Genomic DNA, 20,757 nt, shown 5'->3' on the forward strand with positions numbered 1-20,757 from the left:
CAGTCAAGCTAGGTAAGTGAGGCACAATTGCCATAAAAATGTGGAGCATGTAGTACTAATGAAATGTAGTTTATATTTGCTCTAAAACAAAGGTCTTTATTGCTTGGAATTGTATTTTGATGTAGAGTTTTTGAAGGCAAACACTAGAAACTGATCATTTCTTAATATTATCTGTTAACTGTTGTTTACAATCTCTAACATTTTAGATAATCTATGCTTATTTAATGATATTAAAAAATGAACATTGCTAAAAATCAAGAGTTTTTCAAATAAACTACCAACTGTTCATATCATTTACTTTGAGTTAGAGTAAAGGAATAATGCACCACATAGATATAATGCATGCAGCTAATGCATTCAAATATGCTTCACTACAGTAGCTCAGACCTACAAACGAGTTATTCTTTGGATTTCCATATGTGAGAAATTTACACTGAACCAGTGACACAAGATGCCTCCTCTGTATTCAGATGGAAGCATCTACAATACTTTTACCGTTAATGGGAGCATATCAGAAAATGGAACTTGATTGCATCTGATTGCTGGCTTAATTGTTAGAGTTCTTTGTAACTGTGATGAAATAGTTAAATGAAAATTCATCTAATCAAAAACGATCTCCTAATTCACTTTAATCTTAGGAATTTGATGGGATACAGAGCCGGAAGCGAGTGAATGGGTGGTTGACACAAGCATTTGTTTGAATCTAATTAGCTGTGTAATGTGAGAAACTGTACTGTTGATGAACTAGGCCAAGTATGAGTCTGAGGACTGGAAGGCAGCTCTCATGGAGTCAGTACAATAAATAACAGAATAAGACGTATTTACATCTGACAGATAATATTGGCTAATTTCTTGTTTGTTGCATCAAGTGCTATGAATTTCAGTCATATAGCAAAATAAAAGACATACGTAAGGTTTTCACCTTCTGCTTATAGTGTAATAATTAAAACAATTTTTTTTTTCAAAATAGTTAATCCCTCCTCTCCCTTTTTCTGCCAATGACACTTATCTCATTTTATTTTTCGTACAAAAATGTCAAAATAACATAATCTGAGTGTTGTGTTGACACAGATAAACACAAGACATCTGTACTGTCAGCTTGTCAGGTGAACTGCAACACAAACAACACTGAGGCTCTAAAGAGGGTTTAGGGGGATTTTTTGCACCTTAGGCAGCTTTGGAAAGTTCTCTTAAAAATATTTGTTCATATTTAAGGTAGATGAGTAAGAAAAGCAAGAAAAAAATGTATCCAAATAGATATTCATTGTCTGCACAGTGGATCAGTTGGTAGAGCTGTTGCCTTGCAGCAAGAAGGTTCTGGGTTCGATTCCCGGCCCCGGTCTTTCTGCATGGAGTTTGCATGTTCTCCCTGTGCATGCGTGGGTTTTCTCCGGGTACTCCGGTTTCCTCCCAGTCCAAAAACATGACTGTCAGGTTAATTGGCCTCTCCAAATTAGTTTGTGTATGTATTAGTTTGCTTATTAAATATACAAAAACAAATCATAGTTCAAACAAGACATTACTTGATAAAATTCTATATCTATATTGTAGACACAGAATTACCTGTTTAGGTTGAGATTCTGACAATACAGCAAATATTTGAGCAGCTTTGCTCTTCCTGCTTTTGTGTGTAATTACATAATCCATAAAGACATAAAGCCATATTTAACTTATAGACTACCAGCATCAATCATAATCACTTTATTTTATTCCAGAAAGAGGAACTACCATCCCACTATTCTACTTATTGCTATTATATTCAAGTATCATCTTGATCATATTAGATCAAGGAAACCCTGCAGCAGGCAGACATTTATTTCTATTTGATCATTTAATGTAGACAGATATTTGTATTGTTGTCATTAAATGTACTATAAGAGTAGGAAGGAAGCAAACTATCCATTCTAGGGTTTAACAGTGTAATTTGTTTGGTCTTTACGATGTGCTAAAACCATTTCTAATCAAAGTACACAAAACCACACACCACAGATGTCATGGTGTTTATTAGGAAAATATGCAAAATTAAGGGGAATAAGCAAATTCCAAAAATCCTAGATTCAAGCTAAATTTGTAAAAGTATAGAATTTAAAGGAATTGCACTTTCTTTTTACTATCACAATATAAAAGTTAAATAAATAAATGTACCATTATTTTGAAAATAAATAATATAACTGCATGGTAGCTGTGTGTGGGCGTATAAATAAACAAAACATAATTACAGAAACGGAAAGAAGTGTACAAATTCATTTTTCCTATCAAATTTCTTTATAATTTCTTGATTAGCATAGCAAACTCATAATGTGTTTGATGAAATAACTCATGTCTGTTTTTGTCAAGAAATAAATTTTGTTTAAACAGAAATAAATACATAAAATTAAAGATCTCCAAATGCTCCATGCAGGAAACAGAATTATGACTCTCTGTAAGTTTCTTTTCTGCGTCTCCTTTCAGACATGCTAACCTCACTTGTCAGTACACTCCGTTGCAGACAATTCTCCTGTGAAATCAAATCACACCCGGCCTGGTAGATAACATGGCTCAGGCATGCACAAGTCAGTATTAATCTATAATACCACTGCTGCTTCACTGCTTCAAGTCTGAAAATAAGAAACATGTCATTACTTGTTAAACCTACTTATCAGAATCTTTGCTATGTAAGCCCCCCGAGATCAAAACAACCTCACTGAGGATATCATACTGGCTAACTCGATGTCCTCTTCCTAACGCAATCATTGCAATACAGCATTTTAGGAAAAAATTACATTTGAAGAGCTTGTTAAAACTTTTCTTTTGTATATAAATATTGTTGATTTTGGCCACACATTTTCCAAATATTCCATTTTAAATAAACATTAGATAACGTTTAGCTTTGCAGAGGTTTTGCCTTTCCGAACATAACATAATTGGTGGTCTGTTTCTAAAATATAACCCTCTATACTTGCAAAAATAATTAACACACTGAAGTTGACAGGAAATCTTTAAACAACTATTTTATCTTAATTTGCTTCTTAAGGTTTGTCTCATATAAGTACCACTTTGTCATTGCTAAACTCTTTTGCTAAATTCTCCATTGGTCTGCTTTAGATTTGTCTCCATTTGCAGATCCTGAATGGTCCACCTCCATTTTTGTAACCAAGCCACAACAAGTCATGTACTGCACAAAAGCGATTTGATTGACATCAGACTGAATTTGTGGATTTTCCGTGAATTACATCACTAAATGAGTGAACAACAACATCTCGACCACTGTCGTGGACTGTTGGATACGGTGTCTGCTATCCACAGAGCTGCTCAGTGTGGAGTAGCACAATTATGAGCAGCATCAGGAGCACATGCATCTTTAAGTGGAGTAACTGTGATTTCACAGCCCTGAAAGCACCACGTCTCCCGTCTCTCTTTTTTTTTTTTTTTTGCACTTTGCACTGGCTGGTGGGAGAAACCAAAACTACATAACATTAGTTTGGTGTGAAAATGTTTTTTATGACACAACACAGATGGATTTGAATGTATTGCAAACTAATCAGCAAATCTTAATTGTTGTCATTATGTGTGGGCCAGCAGTGAATTTCTATAAGACAAAATTAATCATACAGGTGTTTTTGAGTCGCCCGTAATAACAATCTCATTGCCCACAACATTATTTTAGACTTCAGTATGAATATTTTACATTTTTTGCCGTTTGTCTTTAAGACGAAATTAAATATCTCGGTTGATCTGAATTAATCTAAACCACAACCTTGAGGTTCTCCATTTCAGCATTCTGCTGCAAACATCATTGGAGCTTCAACCAGATTTCCTGTACACTCAAACCTCCGCCATCTTCTTACATATATTCACTCTCGCAATAATGACGAACACACACTACTAGAGAGACACACAACTTGGGTCGAACCTAACCAAACATTAACTTGTGTGAGTTTTGTCAATGGCTAAGGGGCTTAAGTGTTTGGTAATGCCACACTTAACTACATTATCCTCCACTGTTAGGTTAAATGCCCCATATAAACTGCTTTTATTCTGCTTTGCAGAAAGAGTCTGAAGAGCTCAGGGCCTGCTAAGCTTTAACCTGAAACAAAATATTCTTCTTTGGACATACTAAATTTGAGCACACCATCAATGAAACAAGCATACTGTGAATGAGTGCTAATCTTTAGCCTATATTGTAATCAACAGAAAAATGTCAGCTAATGGTTTTATTGAATATTACAAAAGGTCTTAATTGGTAATAAGTGCACTTGAGTATCTGTCATCGTATTCACCATCTTTTTGTTGTTTTAAAAAAAAAAAGTTATTATTTTGACGGGATATCTTATATGTACTAAGCAGCTTGGATCACCACATCACTGAAGTGATCATGAAAGACATGGCTGCTCTACTATCTCCTCCAAGGAGCTTGTTGCTTTTGTGATGACGTTGCAATCAGTCTCAAGGGAGAGTGGCTCAGGCGTCCCACACAGTGAATTAGTCACTACTTAACCCTGACAGTTTCTTCTAGCCTCCTGCTTCTCTACTAATTACCATCTCTTCCTTGCCAGTAATTAAGTCATCCCACAACAAGGGCTTTTTATCGCCACATTGGAAATGGTAGAGGAAAGTGGCATGAAATGTTACCCTGGATAACTTCTTGTTGACGCTCCGTAACCTGCACAGCTGGGAAATACAGATCTATACACAGGTCTGTCCTGTTCAGCTGCGTTACTCTTAAGTGTTTGAAAGATGTAAATTGAATCAATTACCGTATTTTCCGCACTATAAGGCGCGGAAAATACGCGCCTTATAGTGCGTATTTTCGCACTATAAGGCGAAAATACGCCTTATAGTGCGTATTTTCTATGCGTATGGCCTATTTTAAAAACATTTTTAAAATAGGCCATTCAATGAATGGCCTATTTTAAAAATATTTTCATATATAAGGCGCACCGCATTATAAGGCGCATAGAATAGACGCTACAGTAGAGGTTGGAGTTACGTTATGCATCCACTAGATGGAGGTGCACTCAAGGGAATGTCAACAAAACAGTCCGACTCCGGTTGGCAAGGAGAGCCTTCCGCGACTGGGCCAGACGATGGTCACCCTTCTCTGTTCGCGCACAGCATGTTCGTGGAGAACGTGGTGCTAAATGACCTGCAGACGACCTGATTCTAGACGGTCGGTAGGTAGATAGGTCAGTCAAACTTTATTAATAGATTACAAACCAGTGTATATTGGTCTATATATCAGGCGCACCGGATTATAAGGCGCACTGTCGGCTTTTGAGGAAATTGAAGGTTTTTAGGTGCACCTTATAGTGCGGAAAATATAGTAAATGGAAATCAAAAGAAATGTAGTTCAAATACTAAGTTCTTTTTAGTAGTTGCCAATTTTACAAACAATAGTTGCCATTTCAAAGGCAGGAAACATCTTAGGGTTGCTGAACTTTAACTCATAAGTTGAAATGAGTGTCTAAAGACCAGTTTGGAAGTTGTTCCCGCTGTGAGACATTGAGTTTTTATTTATGACTTAAAATATTTTAATAAACGACTAAAAAGGGGGGTTACATTTTTTAAAGTTTGGTGCAAGGTATGCATATGTTTTTCTTTTGGCTTATTCATTTAAATTCGAAATAAATTCACCAAATGAGCAGAGGAAAATAACTACATGGAGAATAAAGATTCCTCAATGGGATTAAATTTTCTTCCAGTAGCCACTAAGCAATTGCCAAGAAATAACAAATGAAAACCCTAAGATTTAGCAACAGCTATGGAAATATAAACACATAGCCTTTTTTGTGAAAGAGCAATGCAGTGAGGTTATTCCTGTTTGTGTATTTGTGAGTCATTTAAACCACCATAGTATTCTGTGTTCTGCATGACCTTGAGTTTGACCTCACCACTGGCTTACCTGTCAGCATCAGCAATCTTTGTTTTTATTCCAAACTCATTGGACCCTCTAACCTCTTGTCACTAAAACTTAGATACATTTTCTTCATTATAGACTTTAAGCACAGTCCTGCCTCGCTGCCTGATGGCATACCGGACCCCTCAGTGTGTCTGTCCTCCTTTTTCAGTCTGTTTCATCCTTCCTGAAATCCCGACTGCATTGCTCCTTTCCTTCCTTTTGGCTGGAGCCTCCTGAATTAAACATTCCCCCGGTCGTTCCTTAGCAATTCTGCCAACTATATCAAATCATCCTCCCCGCTCTCTATCATTACAAATGCCTCATCCCAACTAAAGCAAGACCCCGAGTCTGCAGACTATGAGAAATTTTACATCTTGGTCTTGATTATTTTTGTGTTCACATTATTTTGTTATGTTCTGGGTCATAAGCTATAAGGCTGCAATGAAAGACACATCTGGGCATAACACAAGAGGTAAATGTATGCAAGGATTTTCAAATAAAACAAAAGCAGATATTGTGAAAGGAGCCAGAAATACTCTCAAAATCAGAGTTACCTCTAACATGTTATACGATTAAGACTAAAATTTAAGCATTTATTTTACAAAATTGATGGCAAACTCTTGCATCATAAAATCCTTCAGCAGAAAACAAGAATTTACTGCCATATAGCTTATTTTTGTATTGTACAATTTGAGCAGAACTTTGACCAACTATCATTCCTTTCCGAGTCTTAAGAAAACAACTTTTAGCTGACTTAGAAAATTGACTTGTGTCTTCATAGTCATAGTTTCTTACTAATCTTGATTTTTTTGTTTGTTTGAAAATGACACAACTGTTTAAATTATGTAACAATTATATCAACCCACAGATCCAAGACCATCTTTTCCACCAATTCTTCCTTGGTGAAGGTACCAGACCCAGTTTCAGAGGATTTGCATATTAGCTCATACTTTGCAGAAATCTACAAAGCTAATATTTCTCTGAAATCAATCTGTTCAAGAGCAGTAATAGTTCAGACTATTCATCAAGTAAAAGTGAAAAGTAAAACTGTCCTCAAAGTTACTGAAATATGACCAATCTCAGAGATAATAAAATTACAACCTTCAACACTAATACTGGTTAATGACTAGTTATTGATTAATAACTAGTCATTTTTTTAGCTAAATTATCTGCATTTGACAGCATAACTTACTAGGCTTGTTTGTAAAAAAAAAAAAACTGCAAAAATCAGCTCAGAAAAACATATGACATTTTGGCAACAGATTAAATAATTGTAATGACTAAAAATAGTGTGGGGAACAGAGGAAACATCAGATGACTTTGTGGCCAGGCAACCGCCTTGGACACCCCCCATGCCTGCCCATGCCACCGGGGTTGTACTGTACCCAGTGATATGGGCGGTTGCAACATCACTTTTTGAGTGAAGTATACAATTTTTGAGGGATTCCTTTGCTGGTGTTACATAAGAGTGGAATTATTTCTTTATTAATTTGTTGCTTTTTCAATACAGAGGCGTTCACTTTATCATAGTTCATTGTATCCCCTGGATTCATGGCAACAGGATCACTTTTGGCCTTTCCAGAAAACAATGGAATCAACTGGCCACTATTGTAGCCAATTGTAGACATTAGCCAGGTGCTCAGCCAGTGGGAATTAAATGGTTAATGTCATCAGTCCCTTCCAGTTTTTGCAGCAGGGAAGGCACTGCAACAAACTGGCCAATATTCTGCTTGTATTGGAGGTTGAATAGACCTGGCAGATTCCAGATCCAGCTTGAGTAACTTGATGATTCAGCATCAGTCTGCATTTTTATTTTTATTGTAGCTTCCTTTTCATGTTTTTTTTGTGTAGTTTTTTTCTTTTCTTTTTTTTCTGTCCATTTGTAGATGCACAAAACTCTCAAACAGCCTTGGCAAAGGGACAAAACTCAACTCAACAGATGAGCTATGGGTGCTTCCATTATCAAAACCCTTTGCAACAGCACCTTCAGGAGTTTGGTATGAGGTGTTTGTGCTGGTATTTTGACTTTGGTTTTTGCCTAATAGCCTAACATATCTTAGCTCTCTCTTATATTGTTAAATGCTTGTATTGATCCTGAAATTCTACAGTGTGTGTTGGTTTGATTTCTTGTATCTAGCCCAAAAGTACCTTAACATGACACCTGACCCATTTGAAGATAAAACATAAAAGTTGAAGACATGAAACTATATAAATGAACACAGAGTAAGAAAAAAAACAAAACAAAAAAAACATTATAGAAACACACAGGAAAGACATAGGCAGTCTCATGTAATCAATCTTAAACATGTACTAAAATGGCACCAGAAGTTTTCAATCACTGATGAGAGCTGAAGGCAACCAAGAGATGAATTGAGATATGGTGCCCAAATTCTAATCAGCACATCCCTTAAAGGGATATTGAAAGTGGGTCAAACAATTCTGGGGAAAGCATTTCATAAGAACTTTTTGCTTTGGTTGTTTTCTATTCATTCTAATTAAAAAAAAAAAAAGGTGATGTTTAGGTTAGATAAAAGCTGTATTGATCCCTTGAAGAGGTTCCCACTGGGAAATTAAGATTCTAGCAGAAACTCTATAATAAAATACATACACATAGTATGCCTGTATACATAAATTAAGACATGCATGGACACATAAATAGACAAAAAAATGGCAGGCTTTTTCAAAATAATGTAATTTTCCAACTTTTTAACAAACGTATTGCTGTCAAAAAGCAATAAATGCATTTTTACTAGTCTACCTCACACACAAGCACACACACGAAAATATTTAACATTTGCTGCTATGTCTGCCAAAGTAAATCTTGATAATGCTTCTGAGCTTCAAAAACTATTTTTAGAACAATATTTTGGCTGTGTTATCAACAAATGTAACATTAATGACACTTTCTGCAGAGAAGCATTTCTTGCATAAGTGAGAAACCTAAACGTACACGAGAGGGAAAGAAAACAGAACTTAAGTTTGAACATTTCTGCTTTCGTGTAAAATCAAAAACCAGCTCTCCTGGATAAAAGCTTTTTGAGAACTATTAAAATTGCACCAATAATGTTGATGTGTTTCTCCTAAAGCAGTCTTCTTGGTGTCATTTGGTAATAGAATGTGCAAGCAATTTCAAAAAGCTTTGAGCCGGTAATATAGTATAATGATAACTAGCACCATTCCGTGACTTTGCAATTATCTGAAACAGAACAGCTCAATTTCTTTCTTTTTTAATGAGCTTCTTTCTGCTTCTTGGCTCACACATTAACCTTTCATACTTGTATTTTTTATTTTTTTTTTGATTCTGAGTCCAAAAGATGGAACCCTTCTGAACTATTTCCCTGAGCATATTGGTTTAGTTTCAAGCTTGTGTTCAAAACCTTTGAGGTTTTGATGAGCCCTGGTTCAATGATCAATGTGTTCTCTTTCTCTATTCATTCACATCTGCATTGCTTTTCAAAGTGAGATCAATCAGAGCTACGCATTTTCATAAATATTTTTTATTCTAAATAACAACCCTCATCTTGCTTTTTTGATTACAGTGAAATGCTGATTTGGAGCCTTTAAAATGCATTAATGGCGACTAGATTTGCATTTATATTGGATTTTTTGCTCAGGCAGACAAGAACCTGAGATAGAGTTTTGCAAACAAAGACCAAACAGAAAGCACGCATCATCTGAAACACATTCGACCCCATAATAGAGTACAAGCAAAAGAACGAGAGATGCTAGTGTGAGCAATACAGGCCACCAAATTTTTTACTCTGAGAAAAACACACACCTTATTCAGATCAAGTCTGACACAATGATGATATGCAGCTTGAGGTGAAAGTAGCTGTATTGTGATTGATGAACACTATGATATAAAAAAAAGAATGTGACATGGAGATTGAAATCAAATGGAATAGAGTAGTTACAATTACTCCCATAAAAATAATAATAAAAAGAGTTCTTTAAGAAAGAAATTTAGAGAGAAGAAAAGTGGTGCTTTGCAGTCTCCCTTTCCCCTCCCAGAAGTGAGAGTGACATTTTCAGACTTCTACACAAAATGCTGGAACCTTTTAATTCAGCCTTTATCCGTTAAACAGGCACATTGCCAATGTTATTAAAGATGGGGCAGATTTGTTTGCTGCTGATCAAGTTGGCATTGTCCATACGTCGTACCTCGGGGGTAATCTTTCTTGATAAGTGAGACCCAAAAGGGATGGATTCTTTGTCTCTATGCGAATCTGATTCAACCACTTGCCACTACTAAATCACTGAGGCAGTGAAAGCCCCTAGGGAAATTTACAAAGCGATTCAGTCCTCATTGGTTGTTAGACGAGAGCATGGCGGCACAATCATGCACCAGGGAGGACTGAGGGTATGTATGATTTCATTCCAACTAAACTCCACACCAGCTGATGTCACAGATTTCTTACCCTTCAGTGCACTCTCACCCTTCAACACATCTTGAGCCCTTCAAAGGTTCAGGATGTGTTAAACTTTCAATTGAACTGGTGGCCTAGCTTTGAAGAAAAATCCTTCAAGGATTGCTTACTTGAAAATTAAACTCATTTTCATCTTAACACTGTTTTTCTTTGCTTTATCAGAAAACATTGACAGTCATGATTGCCAAGAGTTTTCCTAGTGAGGGGCTACACAGTCAGAGAGAGAAGTTATTTAGTGCTACAATAGAAACAAAAAAAAAGTTCTATCTTGCCCGTAAAGTGCATTTGATGAGTGCTTTGTAGACCAGATAGGGGAGATTAGACCAGAGATTCTTTAATCTGATTATGTAAGTAACGAATCGATTAGAGCAATCAGCAAATGTATGTGGAAGTGTCTCAAAATGCCAAACCTTTCAGTGCTTGGTGCTTTTGCTTGAACTGCAGTTTGTACCATAAGAACTAGTGTTGACATGGGTAAGACAAATTCTGTCGATGAGGGTGACTGGCACTTACAGCTAGATAACATCTCCATGGCAAGAAAAGCAAAATTAGATGATAGTCTTACAGGTGAAGTGGATTGTTTGCCTTATCATATCAGTTGGATCAGAAACCGAACTGGAAATTTGCAGTCTAATTCTATCTCCATAGTGTTAAACATTATGCAAATGCATTGTTTGCTATTTGTGCAACAGCATCAAGACACAAAGTCCAGTATAGACCAGGCAAGTTACAAAGAAATATGGAGGAAAAAGAAGTTCAAAAGAAGGTGTAGAAAGAACTGTCGCACCTTAAGGAAATTGATATTCTCACTGTTTCATTTCTATGTAGTTCTGAGGTACCAGTCTAAAGCGGGATTAAGAAAACATTGTTCTGAGAAGGAGATGTTTTAGTCTTTTAGTTTTATACCTCTGATTGATTTAAGCTGAATCAGAATCTGTTTAAGACTCAGAGCTGCATATTGGCACACTTGTTAGCACTGCTGCTTTGCAGCAAGAACATCCTCTGTTTCATGCCCAACAAGGTTAGGCAAATGTGTCTTTCTCAGTTGCTCTTAGGTGTGTGTGTGTGTGTGTGTGTGTGTGTGTGCGTGCGTGCGTGTGTGCGTGCGTGTACAAATTGTGTAGGTGAGTATGCGTGCATGTATGGCTGTCTTTTCTGTGTGTCTGTGTTGCCCACTGATGGATTGATGACATAACCTGGGTATATAGTAATATTTGAAATGTTTGAATATTACTGAAAAGTTTATTTATTTCAGTAACTTAATTTACTAAGTGACACACACTATATAGATTCATTTCACAATTACTGATGTTTTCAAGCCTTTGTTGCTGTTTACTCTGTTGTATTTTTCCTTATAGTTGACAAAAATATGTCTTTTAATTTTATAATATTATATCAAACTAACAAAAATATTTTTTTTAATTACAGAAATGTGGGCTTAGTAAAAAGTAAATATCAACTTAAAAGTATGTTTAATAAGACTTTAACTCTGAATCTGATCCCATCTAAAGACAAATAACTTATTGAATACGAACAGAAATTAGAAGCGTTTTGCTCACAATGCTTTGTTCATGTTCTTTATTGACCATCCAAAAAAACATATGTTTGTAAAATAAAATGCATGCAAGTAATTTCTATTTTAGAAAAATATATTTCATGACTTATAAAATGCTATAAATTGAGCACTGAATTGTTTCACTTCAATTAATCCAAAAGCTGCTGTTGCTGTTTTTTTTTTGTCTTGTGTTTTGTGTGGATAAAACACTGAGGAAATGAAGCAGATTAATATGGACCTTCAAGTCATGTCCTGTCTTAGGACTATGATTGTTTTTGTTGATATAACCCTGTTTTCCATGGTGCTTTAGCAATAAGATGAATGGTGTGTAATTCACAATGTGGTACTTTATAAGGACTGAATAACTTCTTACTTTTTAGAAGACAGATTATTTAGGACGTACACTTCACAAGTACCTCAAGTAGTCAAATAATCATTTGGTAAATAAATCAGAAAGTTTGTTGAAGTGTTAGATCAAAGGTTCAGAAAGTCATAATTAATGCAAACACAGCATTTCCATGGTAGGATGAGATAAAGTGTTATTAGGGAATTGAGGCAACGTTTTTTATTGACATTGTCAAAAATATGCAGCATAGCCTTGCCTAACTGGAGATCATATTGTATATAGCACAGAGAGAAATGTCCCCTATGGCAATGCTGGAGCATTATTCAGTTAAAGTCACATATTTTTAATTCTCATTGAAATGCAATGTAGGAATCTTTCTGAGAACTGTTCAGCAAGGTGTGCTGAGCAGTGGACACATGGTGCCATTGTATAATATAATCAGCTAGAGTCTGCTCAACAAGTTCACGTCTACATGCCAGGTGATTTTCTCCTATGTGGGTATGTCACTGCGACTTTTTGCTAAGTGTGTTTTAGTCACTTCGACACAATAAAATGTTTTCAACAGGTTCATCAAATGGCATCCGAGCTCCAACATATCCGTTAGTTCTGCTTGTTCCAGAAGCCGGCAAGAAGTGGGACAGTAGTTAGGACATCAGCAGCATCAGTTTGCTACTGGTGACATAGATGTGACAGACAGAGAAATGAGGGCAATTGACTTTAACATTGTGGCCAAATGGGAAAGGAGGAGGCCACACCGTTAAGACAGATGATGCGTCCACCTCATGGCAACACAGAGGCACACAGGACAGACAACCAAGTGCAAACACACTTTGTGTGGCTAATTTACTTAGCAGGCATTTTTGATGATGGAAAGAGGTGAATGCAATCCAGAGTAGGTATTTTTTAAAATCTTTTTTTTTTTTTTTTCCTTTTTCATGTGGACTGAACTCTGACCGCACAAGACTAACAATCTGTAAAAATTTCACTTAAACCTTCATCCCAATGGTGGGGTCTTTGTGTGTTCGTCTTGCAGACTGTAATTATGCAGTTACACCTTTTGCTCATTCACCAGAAATGGTGTCACAAATTTTCTGAGGAAAAAGACTAAAACTACTATTGTAGAAAAATACTTAACGCTAATAGCAACGCCACAGAAATGTTGACATTTTGCCTTTTCTTAGCAGTCTTTTGAGTACTAAAAATGTGTTGTCTAAATAATAATAATTATTATAATTATGCTTTTTAATGTGGATAAAAATTGCAAGTTTAGTACTTCATGTAGCCTTGTAGATGTCATTAAATTATTTTTTTGCACCTTCTCTGTAAACTGCACTATAATTTTATTCCACATGCATTACATACTATCAGTTTTGTCGATTCATGCTAAAGTATTACTCACAGGTACATTATTGGCACAGATATTGTGGTTTGTTATCTCTTAACACAAAAATATACTCAAAGAACTGGTTGCTTTAGAAGAACTAGAGAGGTAATTATATTTTTGTATGTTTTGAATGCATAAAACTTTGTCTGACTGATGCATTAAAAGTCATTATGGATTAATTAAAATAACTGACCATTTATTTTTTTTATCATAATTTTGTATCTGTGTTTATCACTTTTTTAGTCACTTTTGCTCATTATTCTTACTAAACACCAGCTGTGTATGGTGGAATAAGATTTATCCAGGATAACAGTAACGGTACAGAGAGTGCGTCATTCTGCTCAAAAGATTCCACAGGACCAAAACAGACTGCATCTAAATATAAAAGTGTGTGTAATAGGTTAAAGCTATACACAGTTCAGCTTTTTGCAACTATATGCTCTTAAAATAGATAAACCATTAAAACAGACATTCTCCTAAAAAGCATGAGTGGCATCAGCACGCAGGCTAAAAGTGAACTCACCTATAAATTTTATATCTGGTTGTAAATCCTTGGCGGAATCTTTCCACAAAGGACAGATAGCTCCGAGAGTGGTGGAAAGGTCCACGGTCAGAGATGAGCCAGTCATATTGCTTGGTGACATGTTGTTCAGCAGCCAACAGGTCCTGGCGGGTAGACTGAACTGTTATATGGTCCCATATAAACAGGAAGCAGATGACCTCAATAAACCTCCAGTTCATGCTTTTTTTTAAGCCGCTCTCTGTTCATTCTCGCTCCATTATGTGGAGACCTGATGGGATAGAAAAGAAGGAAGGGAGAGAGGGGTTGGGGTGGGGATGCACAAAAAAAAGAGCTGTTATATGACAAAGTCTATTTTAGCAGTACAAGAAGGTCCAAGAGTTAGGTTAATTGTCTCCTGCTGAACAAATAAAATACTGCCCTTGTCACTGTCGCTTTACTGTGACATGGAGTGCGCTTACTTTTTTTGACTTTCTCATATTGTTCAGCAAATATTCTTGACTGCAGTATTCAGAAAGTGTGCGTCGCTGCGTACAATGGGTGTTACTCTTTTGCAGATCAGTATGTGGTTCACCCTCAGCTATCAGGCTGTCTGTTTGTAATTGGTGTCATGATAAGCTCTGACAAGGTTAGAGGATGGCTTTATGATATGTTATGACACTCTACAGCCACTAATGTGGAAAAAACCCATCTCCCTTTACTCAGTGGTGTCAATTACTGCTGGAGGAAACGTTCATCTTTTGACATTGTTGTTGAACCTATCCATGCCCGGATTGGCCAGCTAGCATACAACCCAGAATATACTTTAGTATCATGATCTAATCTTGACTACGTGTTCAATAACTTAAAAATAAAAATAAATAATACTATTCTTTAAAACACTTTGCCAATCAGTGGAATCTCACAATTTGTTCAAGTTAAACTGTGACAAAGAGAAAATACACATCTAATAATGATATGTCGCAGATAAAAAGATTTTCATCAGTAATATCCTTCTAGTTCTAAGGCCCCTGGGCGCAGAACAGCACCGCGTGTTATCAAATGCTGCTGGTTGCATAAGATGCTCCAATTTTTATGGCTTATTAGACAATAAAACATCATAAAAGAGCAAGAAAAATTTGATGAAGCTAATCGTTCTGTTAAATACAAGAGGAATTGTTGGCATATTGATAGAGAAGATCCCCTTTCGTCACATCACAAAATTGATTAAATTAATTCAAGATGCGATTATGTATGACAGATTTAGCAATGTGCTACAATACCATCACTATCTCATAATAACAAACATACAGGTTTACCTTTCAGTCGTACTCCTACAGTTGAAACAAAATTTAATTCTTCATCTGATTTATTTAAATTTGGCTCTCAGAAAATATCAATTGATAGGATCATATTTACTTAATCTATCAATAATTGTAAAATTAATGTATTTAAAATTAGTTGCATTAACAGAAAACATGTTTGTACTTTAAAACAGTGGAACATTACAATGCTTTTTTTTGCATCTTAATATCGCATAATGAATACAGAAAAACAGGGAACAAAAAACAGAATAATAATGCTAATTTTACTTTGATATTCATTTGGGGCTGTTAAAAAGCCTTTAATGTGCTTGATACACTATTTAGACTTTTGTTTTTCAATTTAAGGACTAAATAGATTGTTTTGAAAGAACGCTAAGCCAACCTGATGCTCTGGATTGCTTTGTAAAACAGCCGTCTGGCAAAACATTTTTAGAAACTATTTAGAAAAGGGCAGGCACTTAAAAAATAATATTGGCAGGTGAGAGAATGAACACTTTTATTATCACCATCAATTAATGTTTAACACTTAAATTTCAGCCAGCGCGGTCAATAAAGTGGTGTCGGTTGCTAACATCGCATTCTTGCCAAAAGCACTTAGGGGAGATGTGCAAACCATCGTTTTCCACAGAGTGTTACTGTTTGGACTTCACACAACAAAACATGCTCTCTATATCTAAGATTAGTGGAGTAGGTACATCTACACTGATCTTTTCAAAAACTATTAAGATATAAATAAAAGCTGTTGCAGAGACAGATAATCCAAGGCAAAAAAACAAAAAAAAGCCCCTACACATATGACTGAACAGGGTCTAGTAAGAAGCAACAACACTAAGTTACTGAAAGATGTAAGCAGCCAACACCAGCCATTGTGGCAATTAACAAACAAAAAATAAAATTAAAAGAAACAGACCAAGAATGTTAATTGCAACATAGAAGTAAAAATTCAGCAATCAACAACGTACAAATAAAGTTAAGTAAAACCAGAATGAACAAAATCTAAAAGTAACACTGAAAACATACAAAAGAGAACTGATCATTTTGCTTTTTTGTCACTTCTGTACTTTTATATTATTGTTTTGTGCCCAACTTTTTCCAAGTACATAGACCAAAGCTGCCTAGCCTGCTGGACAAGGCATGCAAGGCCTTGTGTCGGATGGAGCGTGAATCGAACCGGCATTTTGGGATGAACTCCTATCACCGCAGGAGTGGTCCATTGCTTTCAGACAATTAAATTGACTATTGTTTTGACTTAACTGTCAGAAATTTGATGTGGAGCACATTTTTGTAGCTGGCTTGTATTAAGTAAATTGATATTCTTTCCACTTCTGGTGCATTCAGAGGTTCAGAAATATGTCTGTATCTAAAGCTCAGTGCATTTTGCAACAAGGTTGTGAAGGTTTTGAGGGAGCAAAATCTTGAAATTGAGATACGTCACATTCAATATCCTGGTAATGAAACATCTTTTTATAGGCCATTGATTCACACTAAACCAGCTGATATTAATATGCTTTGATGGGGGCAGGATCTCCGTATTTGTTTATGAGGCAGACATCCGGTCTCCGCTTCAGACCAGACTTAAAAGTTTTTTCTTTGAAGGAGTTTATAGTTACAGTGACTTCAGTTATATCTATATGTTAGACGGCTGCTTCAGAATATACTTTTCTTTGCTCAACAACTCTTGAATTATCTGCAGCTGTTAATACCATTCCCTGTATGCTTGCTCTCTGTTGTTTCTCTCCACAAAAGTTGCATCTGGTCCTATGTTTATGCTTAGCTGTGACTCCTTCCTGGAGGAAGGGCGATCACCGAAATGTTGCTATGTTTTTGCAACAAAAAAGTTGTATGTTCTCTCAACAGATGAAAGAGTTTGCCCTTTTTAACCTTTTCACTCTCTTGGATAAATTACCAGAAAGAACCATTACTGCCCCTAACTGTATGTTGTTGCTTTTGTTACTACTGAGTCTGCATAGCTCTGTTATCTGCTCATGCAGGACAAGGGATTGCAGCACAGAGTATGTGACTTGTTGCAGTTGGGTTTATGGAAATCCATCCAAATGCAATGTAATACACTAAACACTTTTTTTTTCCTTTTTATCTTTTGCCAATTGGCATAATAAACTGATCTTGACTTCATTATAATTGCGACTGTGAAATATGTAATTGATTTTAATCTAGCTAAATGACTGGATTGATTGGTCAACATACTTCTGCATATGCATTTGTTCTGCTTGTTTGGTTTGAGATGGTATTTGCTGTAAATCGCCTAACAGAATCGATTGTTTTGTTTTCTAAATACTGTGAGTTCTGTTTCCAATGCTAATTTTATGTCATTCCACTTTTTATACAAAACTTTATTATAGGACAACTTCTGGCTGATTTCTTTGGGAGGTGATAATTGCCTGGGTTACTGACATTTGGTGTGAAGTACACCAGCCAATTTAATTGTTATATATACGTCATAACACTGACTCCCTGGAGCTCAGAGAATGGACTTTAAAATACTTCTGTTAGTTAATAAATCACTGAACAGCTTGGCACCAAAATACATTAAAGTCATCTTGTTGTTTATCAACCTTTAAGACCACTCGGGTCGTTTGGTTCTGGTCTGCTCTGCATCCCCAGAATCAGAATAAAACATGGAGAAGCAGCATTCAGTTTTTATGCTCTTCTAATCTGGATCAAACCACCAGAAAACTACAAAACAGCTGAAACTCTGATCTCCTTTAAATCAGGACTTAAAGGAGAATTTAGAATTGTCTTTGTTTATCAGTAAATGGAACATTGATCAATATATTTAATGTATATTTACTTGATTATTTTCATGATGGCCTTTGACAAAATGCCATCAACTTGACTCAAATATGTGACAAGTTAATTGACAAAACAAAAGAGGTTTGCACAGGTGTTGATTAAAAGAATTTGTGATTTATTATAAAACAACATTCAGTTTGTCTGCACAATGAAAAAAGAAAAAAGAAACAACTTATATCTACAACTAATGTATTTTTCTTGTCAAACAAGATGTCCTAATTAGACAAAAGAGTGACAGATGATCAAAATGTATATAGTTCTATTAGACTGCTTATAAAAGAAAGAGAGAACCCCCTTTTCTCTAAATCAATTCACTTTAGCAAAAAAGCACTGTCCATAACAAGCTGGATGATGGACTATTTTGGGGCTGGAGCCATGTGGTGCGTAAAAGCACCAGCAGAGCTAGAAATGGGCAGGCATTAGAAATCAAAAACATTTTGTTTTTCCAGTTAAAAGATAGATTCAACTCCAAGAGCCTCTTGCAGTTTAAATGAGGAAGTTTCCAAGAGATGCAGTGAAGCTTTTAGTACACAACAAATGTTTCCTATGAAAACTAAATGTCCAAACGCAGGAAGTTCTGAGTCACAGTGAAGAAATTTGTCTGTACAGTAAATAACATACTGAAGGTGGACTATAGTTAATTGGTTTGGGAGACAACAATAAATCTGATAAATAGCTGTTAGCCAAGTCCTGTGAGAACAGTTCGATGTAGGAAGCCGTCCTGTGCTGCCACGGGCAGAGACAGCAATTTTGGCTGAAAATCAAGGAGATGGTTTAAAAAGTGCATGGGGGCTATAACTGCTGTGTCTCTCTTTTATACTGAGGAAATAACCTTCCATATAAGTTAGAAGTAACATCTTCACAGTATTTGTAAACGAACAAAAATGTTGTAGAATAATACAGATTTAATTACATTGGGCAACTAATGCAGACTCTGAACACATCTGTTACTTCCAATCACAAGTTTAAATTCAACATTAAAGTAAAGAAAAAGACATTGACAATATTTGGCATTTATTGCTAAATTAATTTATGATTTTTTTGTTAATTAATTATTGAAATGACTAGGATCTAAAATAGGCTACAGGTAATTTCACCAGCATGTTTCTGCTGACTGCCAGTATGATGTTTTTTCAGTGTTTTTCAACTTAAAGCTGATATAAAACTTGTGGAGGGTGGTAGAGATCAGGGTGACGGTAAAGAAGCCTTCTAATCTTAAACACCCATGCTCATCAACAATGATATATAGTCAAAATACTGATTTAAAGGTAGAAAGCTGATCAGCAATTGTAAGAAACATTTGATTGAAATTATTTTTGACATTCAGATTTATAAAACTTGTCTCATTTCCAATCAGAACCGAAATTGGCGCTCACACCCTCCCGCTTCTCTCTGCTACACTGTCTTCCTGACAGCAGAGGCTACCACGAATGCTCAGGCTGGTTAGCAAGTTGGCATAACGCAGGATGAACAGTTTTCCTGTTATGGGAAGTTGTTGTTATTAGAACATTGAGCAGTGTGTACACGAGCATGACTGACAGCGCTGAGACCTTCCTCGTGCGTCTGTTTCTGACCGAGAGCAGTGTGTTTCTGTAAATGACAACAGTAGACGTAGGACAAGGTGGAGGAGATTGACTTTTTGTCACGCATCATCTGCCTCGTTCCATACTATCACGACATAGTAATACTTTCAACAAATATGTAAAGAAGTTTTTTTTATTATTATTTATAGAAGTTACATAATGCAGCTCTAAGTACATCTGATGTAGTAGTTGCTTGATGGTCATCTTAGCTTTGTTTCTTAATTCTCTTACAGTGCTAGTCTAATCTTCTCTTAAAGTAACCACTGAGAACAATTTCAAAATATGTATGTTTTACGTCTATACTTTTTGGAGGACATACATTTGCTATGACAATTTGTGTTTGTGTATGCCTGTTTTTTGTTACTTGAGCATATATGTCATTTTCTGAGCAAATGAGAAAAGAAGAGAAGGCGGCAGAGAGAGTGGATCACATTTACCCTTGAATAAGCAGGGTAAAAAAAGGGAGGATGTCTGCTTCAGGAAATCACCAGGCAGGACAAGGGAGGCTTGTTTTCTCCATCCTCTTTTTAAACAGCCTTATTCATGCTGCAACTCCTCCTTCAGTCTGGTTCTTTCAAGGGGATTCAATCTCCATTCTGGTCTTGTCACCTGCTTTGCCAATCAATTCCCTTCTCCCCTGTGTGGGGGCCTAAGTGTTCCTCTTTATTCTGAAAAGTTCATAAGAATGGAGAGGCTTGTTCTCCTTATTTGTATTCTAAATCCCGGAGAGGCGAGGGGTTCGGGAAGAAGTGAAGCTTTTTATGGGGAGACAGGTAGTCTTGAGGGAATTGAAACAGACTATACTATATTTCCATATGCTTTCCAATCTTGATTTATGAACGTGGATACCAATATGTATTATTTATACTCTACAATATTTGTCAAAGGAACTGTATGGATGTGAGCAGATGGAGTTCTCTCTGAACTGTTATCAGCACATCTGCCTCAG

The 20,757-nt window shown here is 36.1% G+C and overlaps 1 protein-coding gene and 1 long non-coding RNA gene across 3 annotated transcripts in view; one reads left to right on the plus strand and one right to left on the minus strand.

Moving 5' to 3' along the window:
* brinp1 (bone morphogenetic protein/retinoic acid inducible neural-specific 1) overlaps positions 1–20,757 on the minus strand; it is a 123,481-nt gene that overhangs the window by 81,251 nt on the left and 21,473 nt on the right. For both annotated transcript variants that reach the window (XM_008424389.2, XM_017307922.1), the window contains exon 2: positions 14,114–14,381. In XM_008424389.2, coding sequence (XP_008422611.1) covers positions 14,114–14,331 — 218 coding nt within the window. In that variant the 5' untranslated portion in view covers positions 14,332–14,381. The remainder of the gene's footprint in view (positions 1–14,113; positions 14,382–20,757) is intronic.
* Positions 1–20,757, plus strand: part of LOC103473837 (uncharacterized) — a 60,763-nt gene that overhangs the window by 15,962 nt on the left and 24,044 nt on the right. The window lies entirely within an intron of this gene.

The sequence above is a fragment of the Poecilia reticulata genome, linkage group LG12, assembly GCF_000633615.1.
Source record: "Poecilia reticulata strain Guanapo linkage group LG12, Guppy_female_1.0+MT, whole genome shotgun sequence".
NCBI lineage: Eukaryota > Metazoa > Chordata > Actinopteri > Cyprinodontiformes > Poeciliidae > Poecilia > Poecilia reticulata.